This window comes from Argentina silus (genome assembly GCF_951799395.1).
Source record: "Argentina silus genome assembly, chromosome: 13".
Classification (NCBI taxonomy): domain Eukaryota; kingdom Metazoa; phylum Chordata; class Actinopteri; order Argentiniformes; family Argentinidae; genus Argentina; species Argentina silus.
The window spans coordinates 13228869-13253611 of record NC_139667.1 but is presented as its reverse complement, the minus strand read 5'-3'; the positions used below and the strand labels follow the sequence as shown (position 1 = coordinate 13253611).

Genomic DNA, 24743 nt, shown 5'->3' with positions numbered 1-24743 from the left:
GGACTCTGTCCTGTAGCAAACAACCCAGATACAGTTATAATACATTAGACAGATGATGGAAACAGCATGTATACATTCTGTAAATAGCAATATTGGTATATTTATCTTCTATCCTTCATTTATCCAGGGTAGTCTCATTGCTGTAAGATAAAAGCTCTTTCACAGCAGAGACCTGAATTGGATAAGTCTAGTCTATGCGCCCTACTACTGACCTGAATTTCCCCCTGGGATAAATAAAGTTTCTATCTATCTATCTATCTACTCTTGTAATCCACTAGTTCTAGTTCTAAATGTATCGTCTTGTCTCACAACAGTCCCACTAATAGTCTTGTCTCACAACAGTCCCACTAATAGTCTTGTCTCACAACAGTCCCACTAATAGTCTTGTCTAACAATAGTCCCACTAATAGTCTTGTCTCACAATAGTCCCAGTAAACCTACAGTACCTAGTGAGTGTGCGAGGGGGTTCCGTCAGTTTCTGGTGGATGTAGGCTAGCTTGGCGGGGCTGAGTTTCTTCCCCCCCCGGCAGGCCCTCCTCTTGGCATGTGAAACGCTGGTCCTCCTGATGATGGGGTCCCCCTGGACTGCCCTCCCCCGGTCCCACCGCTGCTGCTGCAGCTGGCAGTGGCTTAGGCTCAGGGCTGGGGGGGGCTCGTCGACAGCTACCGTGGGGGGCTGGGGGTCCTGTTGGGTACATTACATTAGGATGAGAAGACTTTAGGACACAACAATGCTCAGGCAAAACAATCAACACTCAGGCAAAAGGGTTAAGGGTTAAGGTTAGCGTTGGGGTCCATTTTAGGTTTTGACCTAGTCGGGCCGTCAATGGGATGCTGGTCAGAAAGGTCCCTTTAGTCTCTCCTATCACAGACCTATCTAGAAGCATACCTGCTGTGTGGTGGGCAGGGCGTCTGGAAGGGATTCACCAACCAGGACGGAGGAAGAGAGCTGCTGCCGAACCACCTGTAGCTCCCTGGTGATGGTGGTGTAGTCACACGGGACCTTGAGGATGTTCTCAGGGTCAGGGGTCAGGTGGGGGGCGGAGAGGGGTCGCTTACACTGGGGTAGGAGGAGGAGGAAGAGGAAGAAAAGAGGGGTGGGAGGAGGAGGAGGAGGAGGAGGAGGTGGAGGAGAAGGAGGTGAAGGAAGAGAAGGTGGAGGAGGAGGAGGAGGAAGAGGAGGAAGAGAAGGAGATGAGGGGCATTGCCTCAAGTTCATATGAGATGATTAAAGATGGTTAAACGGCATTGACATGTGTAAGCTGTGCTGCATGTCTCTCTCTCTACCACTCACCTGGTCTTCAGAGACAGAGCCCACTGAGGGCTGTGGAGACTGCTGCGCTGCCCTGAGCTCTACCATAGACTTGAACTTCCTGGACAGAACATTTTCCTATAGAACAATATACAAACATATAATGGGGCTTTAACTTTCTGATCACTGACCAAGTTATTGAGTTATAATAGAAGTGTGTTATACAGGCAGGGATCTGGGAGTAATCTCGGAGCTCCAGACTCACCACGGAGGTGGTGGGCTCAATGACGGTGAGGTCACACGCCGACTCCACCAGCACCTGCAGGTCATCATACAGCTCCTCATTGGCCAGATCGTTCCTGGTTGCCTGAGTAACAAATGCCATACAAACACAGCAGTAGGGTGAGGTGGGAGCCCTCATTTGAGGCGTGGGTATCTAGCAATTACACATGCAGAAATCTTGATTGGTTGATAATATTAGTTGATAGTTTGCCTACCAGGCAGACATTGGCGTGGATGATGCCATCATCTACCTGTTACACAGAGCTCACTCCCATTTAAATAAGGCTGGCAGCACTGTGAGGGTCATGTTCTTTGACTTCTCCAGTGCATTTAACACCATACGGCCCTGACTACTTGCGAATAAGCTGCTGAGGATGCAGGTGGACTCTCCCATTGTTTCCTGGATTACGAACTACCTGACCAACAGGCCACAGTTTGTACAGCTGCAGGGATGTGTGTCGGACTGGGTGGTGAGCAGCACTGGCGCCCCCCAGGGGACAGTTCTGGCTCCCTTCCTCTTCACCCTCTACACCTCGGTGTGAGTTGCTGTAACGCCTTAATTTCCCCTCGGGGATCAATAAAGTACCTATCTATCTATCTATCTATCTATCTATCTATCTATCTATCTATCTATCTATAACTGGCTATCAGGTGTTATTGTTCTTCAAGAGGAGATTGTATATATAGGTCAGCTCACCGATTATTGTATATGAACAATGCCTCTTCTAACACATGCGCACGCGCGCGCGCGTGCACACACACACACACACACACACACACACACACACACACACACACACACACACACTACAGGGAAAGCAACAGGGAAACAAAGGAATAATGTCTGGAATGTCTATGTCCTCTGTGTCTTCACCAGGATACATTGGTTTAAAAATCATGCTCAATATGCCCAGTAGACAGGTATTGTAACTGGCAGAGAATGAGCATCTGCAGCATGCTGATCAAAGAGCCCCTAGCAGTGAGGACCATCATCCCTGACAGAGACACAGGCAGGAGACCAGATGGTGGGGATGCAAGCAGTTAAGTCTGCCTTCAACTGTCCCGATGGACAGGGAGGGGATGGGAGGAGAGAACAATTCTGTCTGCAAACAACACACTCTCAGTACCGAGTACACAAGCTCTCTACCTACCTAGTGCTCACTACCTACCTAGTGTTCACTACCTACCTAGTGCTCACTACCTAGTGTTCACTACCTACCTAGTGCTCACTACCTAGTGTTCACTACCTACCTAGGCAGTTAAGTGAGTAGAGGGGAGGAGGGAATAACACAAACAACACAATAACACAAGCTCTGTAAACAACACAAGCTCTGTAAACAACAGAACCTCTGTAAACAACTGGAATACAACAAGCACACTGCTATACCTGGTATACCTACCCATTCCATGCATTACAATGAGCCTGTCTTCTGATTTCTACCTCCACCAGCCTCCCCTCATATCTACTCAGTACCTACCTGCTCACTATCTAATAGCCTAAATACGTTCACTACCTACCTGGTAATACAGGCTAAGTAACCTGTACAAGCTCAGTAAGCACCTGGAGCACAGGTTCTTTACCTACCTGGTACTTTGGGAAGAGTTTGTGTTTGACTAGGTCAGGAGGGCAGCTGAACTTGGGAGGGGCTGGGCTCCAGAACATCTTCAGCTCGTTGGAACACAGGGAGCTCTGGGAGAGGAGACAGGCTGTTAGATTGATTGATTGATTGACTGATTGATTGATTGATTGATTGATTGATTGATTGATTGATTGATTGATACTATTGTCTTGTTTATGTTGTAAGCAATGTGTGTACACTAACTATCAAGAAACCTGCACAACCTGATAAGTTTGGGAATGTATTTGCTGCCATCTAGTGGCCCTCATGTCTTATACAACAGGTTTACATTAACCTTAGTTAAAGCTGCAGTAATCATGCTTCCTTGTCCTCACCATTCCGTACCTTTTTAATTTCCTGATGAATAACTCATTATGGTCCTGATTTGTAGACTTACTGTGACCATATCACTCAATAAATGTAATAAATGAGTCGCATTTAATTTAAAATCAACAGAAAAAGAAATCATACTTCAACAGAAATGTTTTTTTTAGGCGTCTCTTCTCTGCTTCTGAAATATAAATCCTCAATTGTGTTGTTTATGTTTTTAGACATCATATCAGTGACCCTTACAGCTTGTCCTTGCAGCAGGATCCTGGGCTTCTCTACGTAGTACTCTGCTATCCTCTGCCAGTCTGCCAGGCAGTCTGAGGTGGCCGGGGGCAGGTAGGTCACACAGTCTTTTCTGTCGGACGCTGAAGGGTCCACACAGGGCTGACCCTCACACACTATCCTGCAAACACACCATGGTCAATCAAGACTGTTCAGTGTTTGACATTGACAGGCTTGCTGTAGTGATGTTCTTGACCCTCTTGGAAGGGCAGAAAGTGAAGATGAGCAATAACGATAATTTGTGTTGAATATGTAGGCTGTAGGATGCTGTGTTTCTACCCCCTACCAGCAAGCAGTAGTAAATGCTGTATAACTGCAAGAATGAGGCTTGAGCATAAACACACCCGAAAAATAATTCACCATGAACCAGAAGTGGACAGATGTTGTTGTACCTGTGTCTGTCAGGCAGAGTGTTAATATGTCTCAGTGCTGCCCTCTGTTGGTCGTACTGTGGCGGTGCAGCGAGCAGGCTAGAGGTGTGACAGGCTCTGGAAGCCAGCTGCAACTCCAGGGGCAGGGCTTGGCTGAGCGGGGTTGTACAGAGGTGGTGGATGGTCTTGTACTCTTCCATACTGTGGGGGAGATAATCACATTATCACAGTAACATTTACAGTATCGTGACTGGCTTTATATTTACAGTATTAGGCTTTCTTGCCCTTAGATTGACATATGTAGACACGTGTACATTTCTATATATAGACATAAGCACATAACATATACGTGTGTAGTTGGGAGCGAGGCAGTGTATATAAAAACATTAGGTTACATATTATCATAAAAGGAAAAGTTAGCTGAAATTCTGCTTTGAACTAAAATAAAAACCTTGATGTTACATTCAAGAATGTCAACGTTTCAACAATCCACATATTTGAGCTCTCTCAGGCGATGATGCGGTGGCATTTGTGTGGGTTCTGACTAACAGAGGGGGCATTCTCTGTGGCCACTAGCAGATGAGGTGTAGGTTTATTTGCTCAGATCATCCCCTGCCATAACTTCTCACCGCTCTTTGAACTGCAGACAGGACCAGGCCTGGGACTCTGTGTGTGGCCTCTTTGTGCGCTCCCTCCGCACCCTCTGCCACCCCTTACTGGGCTGCTAACCTGACAGAGGGGATTTATGGAGGCTATCCAACATGTTGGCTTTGGGCTGCCATGGCTGAGATTGATTATCACCACCTCTATGGTACGGCACAGGTAGGTAGGGAGACCTTAGATTCACCTGTAGGGTCATCCTAAAGTCATTCAACGTGTTTTCAATGGAATAAGCATTCCTTTAGAGTGCTGTGTTATGTGTGTGTGTGTGTGCGCCTGCCTGCCTGTCTGCCTGCCTGCCTGTCTGTCTGCCTGCCTGCCTGCCTGCCTGCCTGCCTGCCTGCCTGCCTGCCTGCCTGCCTGCCTCCTGCCTGCCTGCCTGCCTGCCTGCCTGCCTGCGTGCGTGCGTGCGTGCGTGCGCCTGCATGTGTGTGTCTGCCTACATGTGTATGTGTGTGTGTACGTGTGCATCCACCACAAGCACCCAGGCAGGCTGTCCCCCATATAAAGCCTCTCATCCGTATCAGCCTGAAACCTCTCAGTGACCCAGAACTCTGAGAAACCCCATAATTACACAAAACTTGTTTTGGTTCCACTTCTCCTGAAAGGAAGGGCGTGACAGACAGGCAGGCAGGCAGGCAGGCAGGCAGGCAGGCAGGTAGGCAGGCAGGCAGAGAGTGCTCCAGTTCAGCACCAACAGGTAGTAAATCTAGCGAGTGTGTAGGTGAGTAAGAGTCAGAGCAAAGGGATGTGTGTGGGCGCAGCACGCCCCAGCCAGACAGAGAGGCAGGCTGGAGAAGAGTGTGTTAGGTCAGAGTATTTACTCGCTGTGACAGTGGGACTCTTAACACAGAGTGGGGACTGGGTGGTTTTGGGGGGAGGGGGTTGATGATAGCCTTGTTGTCACTTACAGACTCCCCTGAAACTGGGCTCCCGTCTGTACAAGGACACACATGCAGCCAAGCACTAACACACACACACTAACACACACACACACACACACACACACACACCCATAAAAACCAAGGTGGGTGGGAGAGATGGTTTCTATGATAAGTGTGAGTTGAAGAGGTCACAGGAAACTTCCTCCAAAACAAGGGGCACAGTCAAGAACATAACTACCTTTTTGAACACATCTTTTCTCTGTACGTGCAGGCCTGTGTAACCAAGTTTTGATGGTAAAACGTACTGCTCAAGTTCAAATACCCCCACTGGCACTGTCGAATTACTAGCTTTTCGATAGCGTAGCTGGTTTACATGGTATTTGAGGAGACGGTCACGTGTGTTGGCAAATCAGAGGTCGGAAGTTGGAGACTCGGTCGTAGTAACTTGAATTGCGGGGGCTACTGTTTGCAAGAACTTGATGTGTTTCACCTGCATGTTACACAAAATGGAGCTGGTTATAAGAGAGAGGCAAGAGGCAAGAGGTTTGACAATCTGAAAGGAATGGTTGTGGAGGCTGGTGGAGGTAGAAATCGAAGGACAGGCTCATTGTAATGCATGGACTGGTATACTGGTATACCATTCCTCATTCTATTCCATGCATTACAATGTGTAATGAGCCCATCCTTCAATTTCTACCTCCACCACCCTCCTCTGCTGTGGATTCAACCACGTCCACTATAGACTACAGACGTCATCGCTCATAATCACATTATAATCCAACTGTTTTGGTTGACTCAGAAGAACCCACTATAATGAATAGCATGTGATACTTACTTTGATTTAGGCGCCCATGTTGCTAGGAGGGAGAGGCCTTGAATGGTGTGCTGTTGAGACACTCTCCTTGGTCTCTGGGCAGGAGCTATGGTGCCTCCTCGAGCTACCACCACATCTTCATACGTCACCTTGGGCAAAACAAAGTCAGATACTGTAACTGTATCAACTGACATAGATCTGAGTTATTCAACGGTGTTTGAAGTTACTGCATTGGTAGTTTATGCTATCATACAAGTGGAGCAAGGAGGGACTGAGATCACGAAAAAGAGATACATTTAATAGCTAAACAGTTGCTACTGTACAACTAAAACCAGGGGAGGTAGAAATCGGAGGACGGGCTCATTGCAATGCATTACAATGAGCCCGTCCTCTAATTTCTACCTCCACCAGCCTCCCCTGACTGAAACAAGCCAAGCACATACACACCTGGAGTGGGAGAGTGGAGTCCTGTGTGTCCTGTTCCTCCTCGGTCTCTCCCTCAGAGCCAGTCTGATCCATCCTGTAGATCCCTGATGAGGCTGTAGGGTGGCGGGCAGGTCTGGATGGCTTCCTCTCCTTCCTCACCCACACCAGCCTCTGGGGCACGGAGGTTCCTCTCTGTCCTACATCCTGCTGCTTATACAGCAACAGTAAATACAGTTATTTTACTCATCACTCATCATTCACTTCGCCCTGAGAGGTCACAGAAACCGGAACCTCATCACCGGAACTTTATTTGGATCTACATACTGGTTGTACAGTGCCTTCGGAAAGTATTGAGACCCCTTCACTTTTTCCACATTTTGTTGTGTTATAGACTCAATTTAAAATGGATTAAATTAAAATAATGTGCCATCAATCCACACACAATACCCCAGAATGACAAAGCAAAAACAGGTTTTTAGAAATTTCAGTAAATTTATTAAAATTGAAATACAGAAATACCTCATGTACATAAGTATTCAGACCCTTTGCTATGACACTCTTAAAATTAGCTAAATGTAAAAATGTCATCAACAAATCACACAATAAGTTGAATTGAGTCCATCTTAATGCAAGATAACAGTTCATGTCATTTTGGAATTAATATCTTTGTTTTTCTAGGGTCTCTGATTTGCACAGGAATCAATTACACACTGTGTGGAACAGGTTGTCAATACAAACTGAGCAAATGGAGAGAAACAAAACTGCTCAGGAATACGACCCTGAGGCCTGGGGAGACTTACAAAAATCTACAAAGTTGAATGGTGGAGGGGAAAAAGCACAGTCGATGGGACAACATCATCTCAATCACTCTACAAAATTGGTCTATAACCAAGTGGTCAAAAAGAATCCCTTAATGGAAAATAATCTATCTCATATCCATAATTGTGTTTGCAACAGTGAATTCAAGTGATACAGCAAAGGAAGTGGCTGGAAATGTGTTTATTTGGTTTTACTACAAAGCATTAAGTTTGGTGCAAATCCAGCACATGCAATGCAGTTTCTGCACCATCTCTCGTGTGAAGAATAGTGGTAGCTGCATCAAGTTATGGGTATGTTTGCCGGCAGGGACTGGGGAATTTGTCAGGATCAAGAGAAAATTATTAAATTTGCTGAGTTGGTAGTGACATTCTAATCTACATAGTGTGTAATTGATTCCTATGCAAATCAGAGACCCTAGAAAAACAAAGATATTAATTCCAAAATTACATTAACTATTATTCTTGCGTTAAGATGGACTCAATTCAATTTACTGAGTGATTGGTTGATGACATTTTTGCATTTTAGCTAATTTTAAGAGTGTCATAGCAAAGGGTCTGAATACTTATGTACATGAGGTATTTCTGGATTTCAATTTTAATAAATTTACTGAAATTAAAAAAAACAAAAACATGTGTATTGGGGTATTGTATGTGGATTGATGGCAAATTACTTTAATTTAATCAATTTTAAATTGATTCTATAACACAACAAAATGTGGGAAAAGTGAAAGGAAATACTTTCCGAAGGCACTGTAGGTGGCAGGGGAGGCTGGTGGAGGTTGAAATCAGAGGACGGGCTCATTGTAATGCATGGAATGGAATGAGGAATGGCATCAAATGATAACATTCCTCATTCCATTCCATGCATCCTCTGATTTCCACCTCCACTAGCCTGCCCTGGTAAGAGAGCTGCTCCTGACAGAGGTTACCTACTGCCCCCTGTCCCCTCATTCCAGGACCATTGCCAGAGTGCGTTAATTACAGAGAAAAAAGGCAAATGACAGCATGAAATTGAACAAAATGAAACCAGGACACCAAAACTTTGAGACAGTGACTGACTTTTTCTGATATACGTAATATAGAAAATACAACAGGCTTTTAGGAACCTCTGATTAGTTACCCAATAGGGCCACAGGTGAAGATCAGTGAAATGAAACTACACTGGCGTCTGCGTTACCTCTTTTTGGACAGGGGTGCCCTTCGCTTTCTCTCTCTTCTTTGGTTTGGAGTCCTCTGGTTTGGGTTCCAAGGTTTGCTCCTCCTTTTCATCCATAAACATATTATTCAATTCAATTTAGGAATCTTGGGTCACGTATACTGCATTGAGGTCAGAATGACTTTATGACCGTAAAGTTCCTGCTAAGTATATACATCAGGGGAGGCTGGTGGAAGTAGAAATCGGAGGACGGGCTCATTGTCATGCATGGAACGGAAACAGAATGAGGAATGGTATCAAACACGTTTGATTCATGTTTGATACCATTCCTCATTCCGTTCCATGCATGACAATGAGCCCGTTGGTCCATTTCTAACTCCACCAGCCTCCCCTGATGTACATATGTTTATTCACCTCATTGTCAGCAATGTAGCTGTCCCCCAGCACCCTCTCCATCAGCTCCTTGATCATCTGGTCCGAGGCTGAGGGTACGCCACTGCCTCCGCTCCGTAACGAGGCGATGATCTCGTCCACCGTCCTCCCGCTCTCCCTCACCAGAGTCTTGGCAGTAGCCGCCATCTCCTCCTGGGGTCTCTGCTGGGGGTCCGCGCCCTCCTGCCCCTCTACCTCCACCCCAGCGATACCCCTGGCCTCATCCAACAGCTCTGTGGCAGACTTGACAGGGTGGAGGTTAGTGGAGGGCATGTTAGGCAGACCCCTCTGCCCCTTAGAGCTTTTGTCATCAGTGGAGGTCCTGGGCGGCCGATGTGCGTCTCTCTGCTTCCTCCTCTTCCTCCTCTGGAGCCTCCGTCGGGCGCTCCCTCCATTGGAGTGATCGGAGCCCGAGTCGGAGCTGTTCTCGTGCTCGTCTGAGCTGTCCGTACTCAGGGCGCGACACCCCCGGAGGAAGGTAGGCCTGTCAGATGTCTTCTTCTCCGAGCCTGCCACCTGGGCTGTGGCCTTGCTGGTCCTGTGTGTGGTCGTCCTGCTGGCCGTCGAGGGGCACTCTGACCTGGGCTTGGAGGGCGGCTGGGGCCTCTGGGACATGGACACCAGCTTGGTGGTCCCTGCTAGCTGGGCGATGGCTGGTTTCTGGGCAGGTGTCTGTCCGGTGGAGATGAGGAGCAAATGAATGGACTCAAAGGCATTAGGGCTGTCCTCTCTCTCTTCATCAAGAACTCTCAGACCTCTCTCATGACCTCTTCTTACTTCACCCCTCCTCTTATGAATGTCATGGAGGAGTGCGCTTTGTGGTAAAGAGGCCGGTGGGGATTTGAGCAGTTCAGCACGAAACTCCACAGAACTGGTAGACTGGGGAGAGGGTGGAGGTGGAGGGGTCCTAATTGTGAGTACACTTGGTAGTGTGTAGGATTCATCTGAAGCACTAGGGTTCACCATCGTCTGCCCTGATGAGAGTGTGTGAAGAGAGTCTGGGGGGATGACGAGGGTGCTGCTCGGGTCCAGGCGGCCATCATAGAGCAGCCTCTTCATCTGTAAGAAGTCACGTTGAGACTCTTTGCGTAGAGCCTCCAGCTCCTTCTTCAGCTTTAGCTCCTCACTGTGGCTCAGTAGCTTCTTATTTCTCGGCATGTCTTCTGGTGTCTACCAACACATTGGAGTCTGTTGGAAGCATGCTCAGGGTACAGTACAGGGGCTCACCAACCGGGGGAGATTTTAGCTTGGCTTGCTTTTTGGGGGTCTATGGTTCGAAGTTAGTTTATATTGTTTGTATTGTATTTATTGGTTATAATGTTAGTATTGTTCTTGTTGTGAAGCACTTTGAGACATTTGTCTATGTAAAAAAATGCTATACAAATACATTTGATTGATTGATTGATTGATTGTATAGATATGGGTGAAAAGATAAAGCATACAATTGTACAAATCTAAAATTATTTGCAAACTTATCTCTGCAATGACAAGAATGCTAGCTCTATAATTTAACCTATGACCCATAAATTATAGCAAATTATAGCAAATCTATACTCAATATTTGAGACAGCAAACCATGGCAAACGTAAATTAGAGAAGAAGCCACAAACTGTAGCTGCAACTGCGGTTATAGTGCTACTTAGAATCAATTTTGTTGTTAATTAAGTTTGACAAATGGCTACAGTCGCTACAGACATGTAGGCCTAACGTTAAACGTTAGCTTGAATGTTAGCAGTGAAACGTAGTACTAGCAACTCAATACATGTCAAGGCTTACCTGTTAAAAATACAAATACTGAAACGACGATTAACAGCTCTTAAAACGGAAATCAATGTTACTTTAAATACCTTAATAACTTATTCAATATTGTCTTGTCATCTCAAATGCGAAAAGCCAAAATAGCAAGCTAGGTACCATGTTGACAAACTTTTCTGAACATTTGACAACCCTTTCTGCGCAGCGGCTGTGAGAATCTCCTAGGCAACCAAGCCAGACAACCAGGCGGGACAGAGACCACGTGGGATCTCGGACTGCCAAGACACGCACGAGCTTTGACTAGCTAATTCAGTTAAAATATGATTGCTTTAAAAAAAAAAGGAACAAAATAATGATGAATGACAACATGAAAGGTGTTACATAAATGCACAATGGCACGATGACTTCCTCTTTTCATCGACAGGTGGGAGAAAACTGTGTTTCTTTGAACCATTGATTGCAATAAATCCGCTGAACAAATAGCTTGACACTGTATGTTTTAGCTTGCTATAAACTGTATGTTGTTTTTTATATATAAAATGACGCTGAAATGTCATGCATATGTTCATATTATTATTTTACTCTTTATGTGTCGGAGGCCAGAGAAAAATGGCCTATCTATCATGTGTTATTCTTATCAAGTCGGTTAATGACAATTAGGCCTAGAGGAATTCATCTTCGAGTGTTCCTGATAACATTGCTTATGGCCTAATGGCTTTAGAGATATTTTTATGGAACCCCGTTTCATAACCAAAAGATAGTAGGCCTATTTCTGTGCCAACGGTTTTTACGCAAGATGATCATAGACAACAATAAAACAAACTAAATTATTCGATCAACTAACGTTAAGACCACCATGTATTCGTATGACAAAGTGCTAATTGAAAGGCTAGGCCTAGATCTACCGTATCAGAATTCAAATCCAGGCAGTGGACCTGATTTCCATTGCATTGTGGCGCGTTCTAATCCGCCCTGAACAAATCGATTTTCACTCCCTGACGGCATCACAGATCACCCAGAGATAAGCCGATGTAAGGGCGGTAATTATCGCTGTTATTCGCTCATTAACAGGTTTAAAATCGAAGGACGAGGCTGCAACCCCGTGTACAGCGAACAGAGGGAGATGCTGCTCTTTCACGCCCATCATTAATGTTGACACTTGTCCTTTCAAGCCACATAGGCCACGGTAAATGCTATTGGCTACACATGCATACAAAATAAATAAAGATGAAAAAAAATATGATAATAAAATAGACATTATTTTATCTTTAAATATTATAACGACATTTTGTGTTGGACGTGCGCGTGCTGGCCGGCATGCTGAGCAAACTCAGTGACGTTAGAATAACTGAAAATATTGTATTACAATAACACAACTGTTATCACAATACCTCTGTAAAAAAAGGAAATATGCGTAATTGGATATGCAATACTAGCCCAATGTGTACAAGTCTACAAGAATGGATGTATAACACTTCGTTTTACGCAGGCGGCCTCTCAATTTCATGAAAGCCTAATGTCTATTAATCTCTGTTTATGGTTCCTTTCAAGTGCGTAATTGTCCAACAATGAATGAATGTGATGGTTGGAATTCATTCCTTCAATTCTGCTGTCTGACCAACCGAATGTTTACACACCTTAATAGAAAAAAAACGTTTTGACTTGAGTGCTATTTCTGTGAAGAACGCAGAAGAACTGGGGACTGGGGAGGTGTGACCATACAGAGAGGGAAAATAACCAGGCAAATGAATCTGAAAGTGGGTTGTACCCGCTCGACGTAACAGCCAAGAGGGGGGAGATCTACACACTACAGGTCACACTACATCCAACATCTCCTCACTTTGCCCCTCCTGCACCAGCCCGCCAGTGCCAGTCACAGCGCACCGTTTTCACGGATATCACCCGTTTTCTCCCAAACTTCAGTCTGAGGACCTGCATGTTTACGACCTGCGGATTTCCACCATAATGTTGGGTACAGTGAAGATGGAAGGTCACGAAGCACCCGACTGGAGCAGCTATTACAATGACGCGCAAGAGGTGGGTGTCTTTTTTTTATTTTTTTTATTCGATTTGAGGTATAGAATTACAATGAAGTGGTAAATGATTCCTATGTGTTTTTAAACTTAAATGTATTTCTAGACAACTGCATTGAATGTTTCTCTTAAAATCCATGACAAAGCCAACAGTGTGGGCTTTTGGAAACACAATTTTTGGTCGATATATACCTGTAACGACCGAGAGACATCCAAACCCGCCGGGTAGCAGCAGTGTCAACACACTGTCGACTTGTCACTGTGACCCGAATACTAACTTTAGACAGTTGAACTGTAACGGAGATAAGCGTATTATATCGATAAGAGATTTACACCTATAAATCAAATTACGCACGACGATCTCAAATTAAAGGATTTGGACCTGAGTGTTTTACAAGGCATTCGCAATATATATAGGGTACTGGCTTTCAAAGCTATCCAAAAATTAAGTTGCAGCGATTCTTTTAATATAATTCCGTTCGTTTGTTTGACCCCATAAGATAATGCACTTTGGTTGACCAAGAATGTTTGTGCAAGGACCACACAAGATAACTTTATCTGAAAAGGTTAAGCTGGTTGCATAGCTTTAGAGGCACACTGCATTCCATTTTAGAATTGCTTACAAGAAAGGAATGTGTGGGTTCTAATGTATTATGGCTGACGTGGCTCTAATATTTTCATCCCGCTGTTTAGAGGCTGTCAAAATCAACCTTGTTTTTTTTTGTTATGCAAAATACATTTCCTTTTCATTTTAAATATGCATATTCTCTGTTCAATTTAGGACCACTCAATGCACATGTATATTATGAACAGTTGATTTCAATCTAAATTGATTCAGCAAAGTAAAATACATAACCCAATAATCACTTTCATAGCATGATGATGTCATTATTATGATAATAATTCTCCTCATCTTATTCCAGGTATATTCACCCATGACCAACAACGGAATGAACCCAGGACTGAGTTCCATGAACACTATGAACAGTTACATGAGCATGTCAACCAGTGGAAATATGACCTCCGGTTCTTTTAACATGTCTTACGCAAACCCCGGTCTGGGAGCAGGACTAAGCCCCGGGACCATGGCGGGGATGCCCCATGCAGGCGCGTCCAGCGCCATGAACGGAATGGGTGGAGGAGTATCGACTATGGGCACTGCCCTTAGCCCGTCGAACATGGGCGCTATGTCGGCCCAGCAGGCTTCTATGAACGCTCTTAACCCATACGCTAGCATGAGCCCCAATATGAGCCCCATGTCCTATACCCAGCCCAACCTGAACCGAGCAAGGGACAACAAGTCGTTCAGGAGAAGCTACCCGCACGCTAAGCCTCCATACTCGTACATATCACTCATCACCATGGCTATCCAGCAGGCGCCGAGCAAGATGCTCACGCTGGCCGAGATCTATCAGTGGATAATGGACTTATTTCCCTACTACAGACAAAACCAACAGAGGTGGCAGAACTCTATTAGGCATTCCCTCTCTTTTAACGACTGCTTCATCAAAGTTTCCAGGTCCCCGGATAAGCCAGGTAAAGGCTCGTACTGGGCCCTGCACCCAGATTCTGGAAATATGTTCGAAAACGGTTGCTACCTCCGCAGACAAAAGCGCTTTAAATGTGATAAAAAGATATCTTCAAGCAAAGGGGACAGAAAGGACCAGTCCGGTGGTTCCGGGTCGCCTTCGAGCGATAATGGGAACTCCAAGACTGGGCACATGGACTCAAACTCCCTCTCCGCCTCCAACCATTCATCCAGCCCGCACGGCATGGACCACCACCGGAGCACTTCCAGCGCCTCGGACCTAAAGAGTAACCGGCCCCCCATCCACCCCGCGGCCAGCTCGGCCACATCCCTGTCCTCTCTCCCCTTAAACCCGCACTCTATGGCGCACGAATCCCAGTTGCACCTGAAAGATCCCCATTACTCATTCAACCACCCATTCTCAATTAATAATTTAATGTCCTCCTCAGAGCAACAGCACAAACTGGACTTGAAAGCCTACGAGCAAGCCTTGCAATACTCTTCCTACGGCTCAGGAATGTCTTCCAGCCTCCCCCTCGGCAGCGCATCTATGGCCGGGAGGGCCAGCATGGACCCGTCCGCACTAGAGGCGTCATACTATCAAGGTGTGTATTCCAGACCGGTCCTCAACACTTCCTAGTATCTTCTCGTGTTTTTATAATGCTCGACAAAAGGACGACAGAAAAAAACAACAACATTTATCTTATTTTTGCATGCACCCGGTGCATAAGGACTGTTACTTTTAATGTATACGAAGAATGTGTATGAGTAAAGGCCTATACTGTAAAGTGTTACCATTGAATGATTGTATATCCAAGTTGTAAATCATTGCTAGTGTATTTAAAAAAAAAAACAATTTTGAGCTTGTAAAATGTTGTATTCCCCAAAACTTGTAGTCCCCAATATGAATATGTCCACGTGATACAATGTGCATGAATGAAGGTCAATAAGGTATCGTGGAACGCGCAGAGCACCTGTCGGTTCCATGACATTACTTTTTAAATGGATGTTGTCATTTTTACGCATTGCTTTGGTTTAATTTGCTAAATATCTGACAAACATATTTCCAACCCAATCTTGTATTCCAATCTTAAATCCACCCGTGGAAATGCATTATGAATAAAATGTGTATTTCTTTATACAGCAAAATTCCAGTCTTTTGTGGTACTTTCCAGCCAGAGAATGGGTGATTGTATGTGCAGCCTATGTCGACGTTTTGTCTTTCCCTGTTGGTTTTGATGACTCTGCATGTGCTTAACTTATTTCATGTTAATTTTTCAAATAAAACAAATACGATTTATTTACGGATTGTTGTATTTTTTTTTTACGTTGATGTGAAGAAGCCATTTTTACGCACAACCGTGACCATCCAATTCAGTCACTACTGCAGTGTGTATAATCTATACACATATTTCTCTTACAGTATCTAATCATTTTTATTATGATCTCTAAAAACATTTTATGTAATTGTGGATGAAATTAGAGGCAATGCATCGAGTAGCTGCAATTTGTCAGTCGGTGGCGTTTATTGTCATGCGTAAATCTCTTGTATAATCTTGGAAACAAAAATAAGGGTAAGCCTAAATTGTTATTATATTAAGTTTTACGTGTTTTAATTGCAATGCAAATTTGGTTTTGAGCCATTGGATGAAACATCGCAAGTGAATTCAATATAATTTGTATAGCCCTGTAAATGTTAGCTAACTGTCTATTGAAGCTCGCTTGTTCGGGCTGACAAGCGGTTGATCAATGAGCGAGACTAAAGCCAAATCTAACAGAAATATAGCCCCAAAGCCTTGCGTCATAAAAGATTCGTGCGTGTTGTAAATGGATTTTCAACAATATCAGAGAAAGGCCAAATCATCTTTTTGTGAACCGTAACCCTACATGATGCGCTCCTGAACCTGAACAGATTTTACTTTGATCATGGTATTTTGCAGATACGCATTTTGGCTGAGTAACCGTGAAATTTGTTTAATTATCATGTAATTGACCCCCGATGCGCAAATAAAATGGAGAGTTGAATTGAGAGTCGTGAAATCTCGGGGAGAATAGGAGCATACGCTGAGCTTTCCCCTGCATTCCCATTCAACATTTTCGAGCTTTTTTGATTTCTATTAATGTTTGCAATGTGCCTTCTATTTTTTAATTCAAATTGAGACAACAAATACAAATCCCAGTCTAAATATAATACGATTTATGGCGTTAGCAACAGCAGAGAAGACGTGCGCATAAACTGCACCTGCTCAATGGGCCTACCTTTATTCAGAATTAACGCACACAAAAAAATATAAAACATTTATATCCAACTATTTAGATTTTTTTTATTCAAGTCGAGTAGTGAATATCCTTCGTGTGACATATTTTGTTACCATGACTTTGAGTGTAGCTCATAGGCCTATAGACCAGCATCAGCGTTTTAAACACAATCAGGAACTGGTATGGTGCTTTTCACTATTTAGTGAAACCCAAAGAAACTAGGTAGGTAATTTTTAATATTTATTTAATATGATTTCCAGTTAAATATCAGAGTAATATAGTTTACAATATAAAACATGTTTTTACTTTTATATTAAATATTTTAAAATACATCTAAAGATGAGAGCTAAATGCAATGCTAATGACAGGCCTGCATGATTTTAATCTCTCCACTACCATTTTATCACGATGACCTTATTCATGAATCAATTACATGTTCTAGCTTGCTAAAGAGGCATAAACTACAGATTCATCGAGTTTACTTGTGAAACACAGAGGGCACAGATAACATCTACAATCTTTTGTGCTCCACTGCACCACTCTCGATTTCATATTTCACTTGTCTGGCGGATTGGATCAAGGTCCTTGCAGATTTCCCTGTGCTATTCAGGCCAAACACACCCCACATTTTTGGAGTATTAAAATAATTGTTGTTTCATTTAAACTCAAATATCAGAATTCCAACTAGAAAAACAGCCCCTGAAAATAACAAAATGCTGGTGAGCGAGTTATTCGATTTCGACCCTCTCTTGCTAAAAGTGTTGTAAGCAGTTTGTTTTGGGTTGGTGGTGTAAAGTCTCCTCGTTTCCCTGAGAGATGTTTGAACTTTGGTCAGATCCTGTTCATTAGTTTGCCCAGCTGTTGAGAAAAGCTTTGCAGTGAGCGCTGCAGTATGGACGCCACCTTTTAGTGTCGAAAGTGAAACAGCTAGAACACACAGTCACTGTGTGTGTGGCAGTCACTTCGATTGCTTGAGTCAGATTTGTATTAGACTACACACACACACACACACACACACACACACACACACACACACACACACACACACACACACACACACACACACACTCAACCATATCATTTTTGCAACAATTAATTTCAGCATTTCACAAGAGACAGTGTATCGGATATATGGCGCACGATGCAGAGCAAATCCCTCATAAAGGACATAGTAATTCATGTTCTATATAGTTTCAAAAAGAGCAAACCCATATATAGTAACCAAGCACTTAAAGCCTACAGGATAACAATTAAGGTGTAATCAAAGGCTATAGGCTCAATTTAGTAACGTGGCTAAGGTTTATTATGCTTTTATTAGGTTACCGTCATGTTCATTAGTTACCATACATAGGCCTTGTTATTATAACTGTTGTATTATTGTTATTATTACTATTATTATTATTATTATTATTATTATTATTATTATTATTATTATTATTATTATAGCATTATAGTCATTTGGATTATTATTATTGTTATTATTATTATTATTATTATTATTATTATTATTATTATTATTATTATTATAGCATTCTTCTTATTCTTATTCTTATTCTTATTATTACGGCATTATTATATCATAATTATTGTAGCCTACATTGTGATTATTATCTATTTATTATTAGTTTATTATTGCCAGTTTATTACTAGTTTATGATCAAAAGTAGGCGTAGAGTTTTAAATTGGTTTGGCTGTAAGTATACTTCATGTCTTTTTCCAGGCTCATTGTAGTACCCTACTTTGTTGAAGTCGCCCAACCTTCATTAATGTGTGACATATGTTATCAGCGGGCAGTGTCCAGTGCGGGGGTTTCAGCAGCGCCTCGTTTCCCAACCTATATGGCATTTCTCGTCCCCATCAAAAGCGGTGGCGCTTTCTTCGGCCTTATGGACAAAAATTTCGACAACAATGCGCGAGCCCCTTTACATCAAAAGCGGCCATCAGCGAGCCTACCCGTAGAACCTTTCTTCTTCTCCGGCTTTTCATTCTCAGTGTAGAAAGCCACTACAGGGCCAAGGCGCTTCTAATACCTTTTGATGGGGATTGAATTAATTATCTCCAATAACACAATTGTGCTTGGCCAACGAAAAGAGCAAAGCAATACCCCTTCAGAATCACAGACGAAAAGAAAGGGGCTTTGAAAGGGGTGAGGGGAGAAGAGGGGAGAGAGAGATCTCTATCCGAAATCAGCTTTAGAAGCAGATGGTTTTCCATTAAAAATTATACGGAAGAAGTTTATTAGGGCTTTGTGTGTTGCTAATATGCATGGACCATGTCAGGTTGGTGGTCCGACTCCTCCGGGCCTCGCCTGCCTGCTTGTAGTCCAGAGTTTGTGTCTTCATTAATCCAATACGGGAGGCCAGAAAAAGGACAACACAATTCGTTTGTTGTTGTTGTTTTTGGCTTCTGTTTTTCAGGGCAACATGGGAAAGTTTTCATAAACAAATGAGTATAAGCTTTATGTTTTTCAGTGGACTAGGACAAAGGACAAATTTATTGAACATGTTGATAAAATATAACCTAACCTAACGATGCTCATAACAAATTCGATCAGTAGTTTATTTGCATAACTTTAAACACACATCTTACCACAATATAAATGTTTCGTAGCGTATAACATTTTAGATTTTAGTGTGTTACATTTACAACTACAAGTCAAAGATATAACAAACAACATGGTAATTGATATACAAGTCTCAATGGCCTAATGATGTGGAGCTGTAGTTATGATCATAACTGTGCAATAGTGCGAATCTCTTCATGCATTTAATCAATGACCATATCAATGATATAGGCATTATGAACCTTCTATTGTCCATTAGCCTGCAGTCCCATACAGTACAGTGTATTAGAATAGAATTTCCTCCTCAATAAATGATGTATAGATGGAGTGGAAAGTGAAAGAGGACTGGAGATAGTTGGTGTCGTTATAGCAACAGGATCAGTCACGCTTTTCTGTGAAGGCCATTCAACTCTGGGCCGCTGGAACACGTTTTTAATTAAAGCGTATAAAAGTTGTTTTGTAGTCATGTTATCGTGGATCGGTTTCAAAATGGTTAATCGGGATCCCCCCTCTTTTGATACGTTCGTGATGATGGCCTCGGGCGCAATTATTTACAGAGAAAAATAAGCATAAGCAATGACCAAAGTCTCTACGAAATAACAGTGAAAGAAAAGCAAAAAATGTGCTATAGGCTACTATATAGTCACATTGTAAAATCATCAATTCAATAAAAACAGGCTAAAGCGGCTACATGAATCATTTTTGTGCGTCAGAGATTGATGGTATAATGACGCCTTCTTTACGCACTGCCCATTTGAAGATATCAAAAGTTTTCAGATTTCAACAAAGTGAAGATTTAGCCATCGTATTTAGAACAAGGCGGATTATCTGACGGAGAAACATACATTGGGAGGACCTTGTGGGATTAGCACAGGGGACACCCAAGTTGTGCTATCTCCACGGTTACCAACGGTGGAGAAATCGACAAGCTTGTCATAGTGTCGGCCTTTATTAGAGGGGAGGGCGTCCCGCCTAGACAACCCCATCCAGCCTCCTGCCTTTGGGCTGCGGCAACTTGAGGGCACCGATGCGTCCAACACATTTCTGAGTACATAATCGATCATGTATGAGTACACAAGTGATCCGCACGGCCCTGTTTCACTGAAGGACATGGGGAGGGAAAGTCGGACTCGTGAGGGTCAGCCCATCGATATGAGAAAAGGAAACGTAAACGATGCGGATATAATTGTTTGGTGTGTAGACTGCGGTAAAGGTCGCCTGATCTCTTTGGCCCTCTTATGTTTATACATTATCAGTATGCAAAGCGGGACAGGAGGAGGAGAGATAGAGAGATAGAGAGGGAGAGAGGGAGAGAGAGGGAGGGGTCCGGTGTAGATGATAATGAAAGGCTTCTAACTCGGCAATGTGGACAGTTTCTCTCTTTCTGCAGCACTTGCAATAAAAATCACCACATCCATTTTTCCAAAATGGACAGCAGTGCATTATATACAAAATCTAGGTAATTAGTATATAATTTAATTAAACACCTAAACTACAATAAACCAACTAACTGTGCAAGGAAAATACATACACATCTAACCAAATAAACACCTAAAGCTTTTCTTACGAAACCTTAGAAGTTCAAGTGAGCTACCACCAAACAGTCCGGAGAAGCCTATTGCTATTGAGTGTTACCAAAATATGCCCCTCTCTCGCTACTTTGACCTAGTTTTCAGACTTTCGAAAGTTAATATTGCTTGGAGGCATTGATTCAGCCAGAGAGAACCAACAAAAAAACCTGAACCGATTTGTCATATGGATTTTACAAAATTAATATCAGAGGAGCGGCGTAGTGGTTCTATGTTTTCTCACTTTAATACCTGTTCCAAATCTGCACACCTTGACAGCCAAACCTTAGATAAATAGAACTGCTAAAATACAGTTTTATCTTCAATTAGAAGTTAATATCTTTCCATAAGGATAGAGCGTTCTAGACTGATTTAAAGAACCCCTGCTCCATGTTCAAAATAATATTAGCCCCTTCAAATCAAACAAAATATATATGCAATTATTTCATAATTTCTACTGTTGAAGTAGAAATTAAAGTAGATTTTAGACTATTTTAGAAAATAATACAAATTACCATTACCATTGTTTATATGTCTTTTATTTCATATAATATACACACCATAAAATACAATTGGTTCATTAAATATTATGGTAACACTGACTCATCAATACAACAGTGGTAAAAGTACAAGATGTTGGGAGTTATTTGATGTTTATGATTTGATTTAAGAACACTGTTGAGGTCAGGTAAATATAATAATTCACCAACGGCAGAGTTGTTTAGTCTGAGGCAGCACCCATGTAAAGTAAGCAGCAGTCTTTTCAATTAAATACATGTAAGATGATTCTAATAATCTGTTAAACATCAAAGAGAACACACTTGTTTTAAATAAGACACTTAAAGGCACATATTTTCCTTGTAACAGACCCAAAACAACAGCAAACACTAAACACCAATGCTGAACAGAGCCATGAGAATAATGAAGAAAAGAAAACACTGAATTTAACCGTTGAAAAAATGAAAAAGTGAAAATGTGGTAGAAAAGTAGCAACCAAGTGGTTAAACATTTACAACTGCAGTTCTGGAGCGTTGCTGGCCCTGGCCCTGGCCCCGGTGACGGAAGGGGCCTTTGAGAGCACCACTTCTACTAACTGTTTGCCCAGTTAAGGCTTGGGTGTTTACACAGCGTTAAAGTCCCGGCCTGGACCCCAGATGTGACCAGACCAGGACAGGACGGTCAGGTCGCTCCCGACTCGACCGTTCGACTGCCCCGCCGTCCATCAGCCAAGTCAGATGACCTGCCGGACACTCCCTGTCCCGACCTTCTTTCTCAAGACCTCCACTAGACGCTCCAACCTGGGAGGAGGAGGGAGAGGGAGAAGGGAGGGAGAGGAGAAGAGGAGGGAAGAAGAGGAAGAGGGTGAGACAGTGAGTGAGATGAACGTACTTCTTCTGACTGGGTCGCACCCAAACACAAGGAGGCACTTGTATGGGAGGCAGACTGGGGCAGGAGGGGCAGGATGTGAAGGGTTCTTAAAGAGGGTAGACACACTACTAGACACCACCCTAACCAAACCCCACTGTACACAAGGCTTAAGATACACTTGTTTTGTTCTCTCCCCCCCCCTCCCTCCCCCCCCCCCTCTCTCTCTCTTTCTTTCTCTCTCTCTCTCTAAGTTAACAGGATGTGTAGGGATCCTCTCTGGCAGAGGTGTGGCAGGACATTCAGGGTGTCCCTCATGGTGAAAAGCAAAGCAAATGATTCCCTGACAGACAGGGTGGACGTAAGGCTGAATTGATGGAGGAGAGGAATGCGTTTGGAGCAGGTCTGGGTGAGGGAGGGAGAGGGGCTGGGAGGGAGGGAGGGAGAGGGGCTGAGAGAGAGGGAGGGAGAGGGGCTGGATGAGGGAGGTGGATGGAGCAAGGCAGAGGGGCTGGGTGAGGGAAGGAGAGGGGCTGGGAGAGAGAAGGGCTGGGAGGAAGGGAGGGAGGGAGAGGGGCTGGGTGAGGGAGAGAGAGAGGGAGAGAGAGAGGGTGAGGGACTGGGTGAGGGAGGGAGAGAGGGAGAGAGGGAGGGTGAGAGGCTGGGAGGGATGGAGGGAGGGAGGAGGCTAGGTGATGGAGAGAGGGAGGGAGGGCCTGGGAGGGAGGGAGGGAGGGAGGGAGGGAGAGGGGCTGGGTGAGGCAGGGATGGAGGGAGGGAGAGGGAGGAAACATTACTGGCTCTTTGGCTCGGTGGCAACGAGACATGAGAGGAGGGCCAAAACCGTCTCTGTTGTTACATATTCTAATATTAACCTATCAAGACTAATATAAGCCTGCTCTGCTGCTGAAACACTGACATTTGAAATGGGCTAAATATGACTTCTACAAAAAAGGAATGACTGGATATTAGAAGGACAGTACACTATACATTCTAGAATGTCCATCTTCTACTATTGATCACGATTATCATCTATTCGGTAAGAAACATTCAACCTAAAGGGGGTTAAAGGTCAAACTAACATTCCCCAAGGACCAGAGTTTGGGTCTTGGAAATGTAGTTATGCCCTTTACAGAATGTATTAAATTCCCTGTCATTGAACACAATGAGATCCCATTTCAAGGGACTTGAGAGTTCATTTACCTCTTTGAATGACAAAAGAACTATATGATAACATCGCTAAAGGCAAATCAGATAAAGGAAAATGAAACAAGATTTCCAGCAGTCGACCCACTGATAGTACAGGAGAGAGAAGGAACTGAACTGAGGTGCACAGAAACAGACCCTCTACTATGGTGGATAGGACTCCACGGTGGTGAACAGAATTAAAAAACTGCAATGTTCACATAATTAATGGAGTTGAGGAAGTTTTCCTTCATGTGCAAACATTCTCTCTCTCCATAACTTCAAAACTTCGGAGCACTTACAGAGCAAAACCCCCTGCTGAGATTTAAATTAGAATAGAAAGCCATGGCTGAACCCTGGAATACTGCCGGCTTTCTCTTATAGGGGGTTGGGGGCTTTCTCTTATGGGGGGGCTTTCTGTCCTACAGCAGGCTTCGGCTGTGGAGGGGGGGGCTTAAGCTGTTTTCATGAACATCTTATCCCCATCTTCACAGTGATTTCTCCTCAATGATAAGGAGATATGGAAATAAATGTGGCACAAGTGGAAAAGCTTCACGCAGGCAGCAACTGCTCTCCTATGATCACTGGGAAACATATCACTTCGATTTTTGGGTGAAATATCAAAATAAGTGGAAAAGAAATAGTTAGCTATTGAAACCAAATATTTGCAGTCATTCAAGTTATATTCATAATGTGTCTCCAAATCTAAACGTGAGTGGTGGATGCCGGCTTCTTACAAGAATTAGAAGAATTTCTGACACGGTCCATATACGACCAGCGAAACACTAGAGAAAACTAAACAAACACATTTCTCCAATGTTACCACACAGAGGTAGTGGAGCCGAGGAAGGACAAGGAAGAAAGACAAATCTTCTGTTTGATCTTTCTCAGGGAGTGTGAACGAGGGATCTCCTCCTTTTGAAACTGGTGCACTGATTATTTTCCACTGGCAACCCTTGTAGAGATCTGAGAGGAGTCCAGAGACTGACACAGGGCGCTGCCTAGAAGACTGTGTCTAGTCTGTCTAAACCTAGTCTCTGAGGAGGGCTACAATAATCTGCTAGTCTGTCTAGGTTCCAAGATTAGGTATCCATGGTAATCTGCTAGTCTGTCTAGGTTCCAAGGTTAGGTATCCATGGTAATCTGCTAGTCTGTCTAGAT

At 43.5% G+C, this 24743-nt stretch overlaps 2 protein-coding genes across 5 annotated transcripts in view; one reads left to right on the top strand and one right to left on the bottom strand.

Annotated features, from left to right (window-relative positions):
- The first annotated feature begins 12940 nt into the window (after positions 1-12940).
- foxa1 (forkhead box A1) lies at positions 12941-15844 on the top strand. The gene is made up of 2 exons (XM_083682983.1): positions 12941-13118; positions 14038-15844. The coding sequence occupies exons 1-2, from the start codon at positions 13047-13049 to the stop codon at positions 15280-15282; spliced, it is 1317 nt and encodes a 438-aa protein (XP_083539109.1). The 5' UTR covers positions 12941-13046; the 3' UTR covers positions 15283-15844.
- A 5719-nt stretch (positions 15845-21563) lies between these two features.
- The window catches only part of mipol1 (mirror-image polydactyly 1), a 56233-nt gene continuing 53053 nt past the window's right edge, over positions 21564-24743 (bottom strand). For all 4 annotated transcript variants that reach the window (XM_083682953.1, XM_083682956.1, XM_083682954.1 and 1 more), the window contains one exon: positions 21564-22330. In XM_083682953.1, coding sequence (XP_083539079.1) covers positions 22264-22330 — 67 coding nt within the window. In that variant the 3' untranslated portion in view covers positions 21564-22263. The remainder of the gene's footprint in view (positions 22331-24743) is intronic.

Coding starts and splice junctions, on each gene's coding strand:
- foxa1 (XM_083682983.1), top strand. CDS start 13,047: ATGTTGGGTACAGTGAAGATGGAAGGTCACGAAGCACCCGACTGGAGC. Junction 13,119..14,037: donor ATTACAATGACGCGCAAGAG/GTGGGTGTCTTT, acceptor ATCTTATTCCAG/GTATATTCACCCATGACCAA.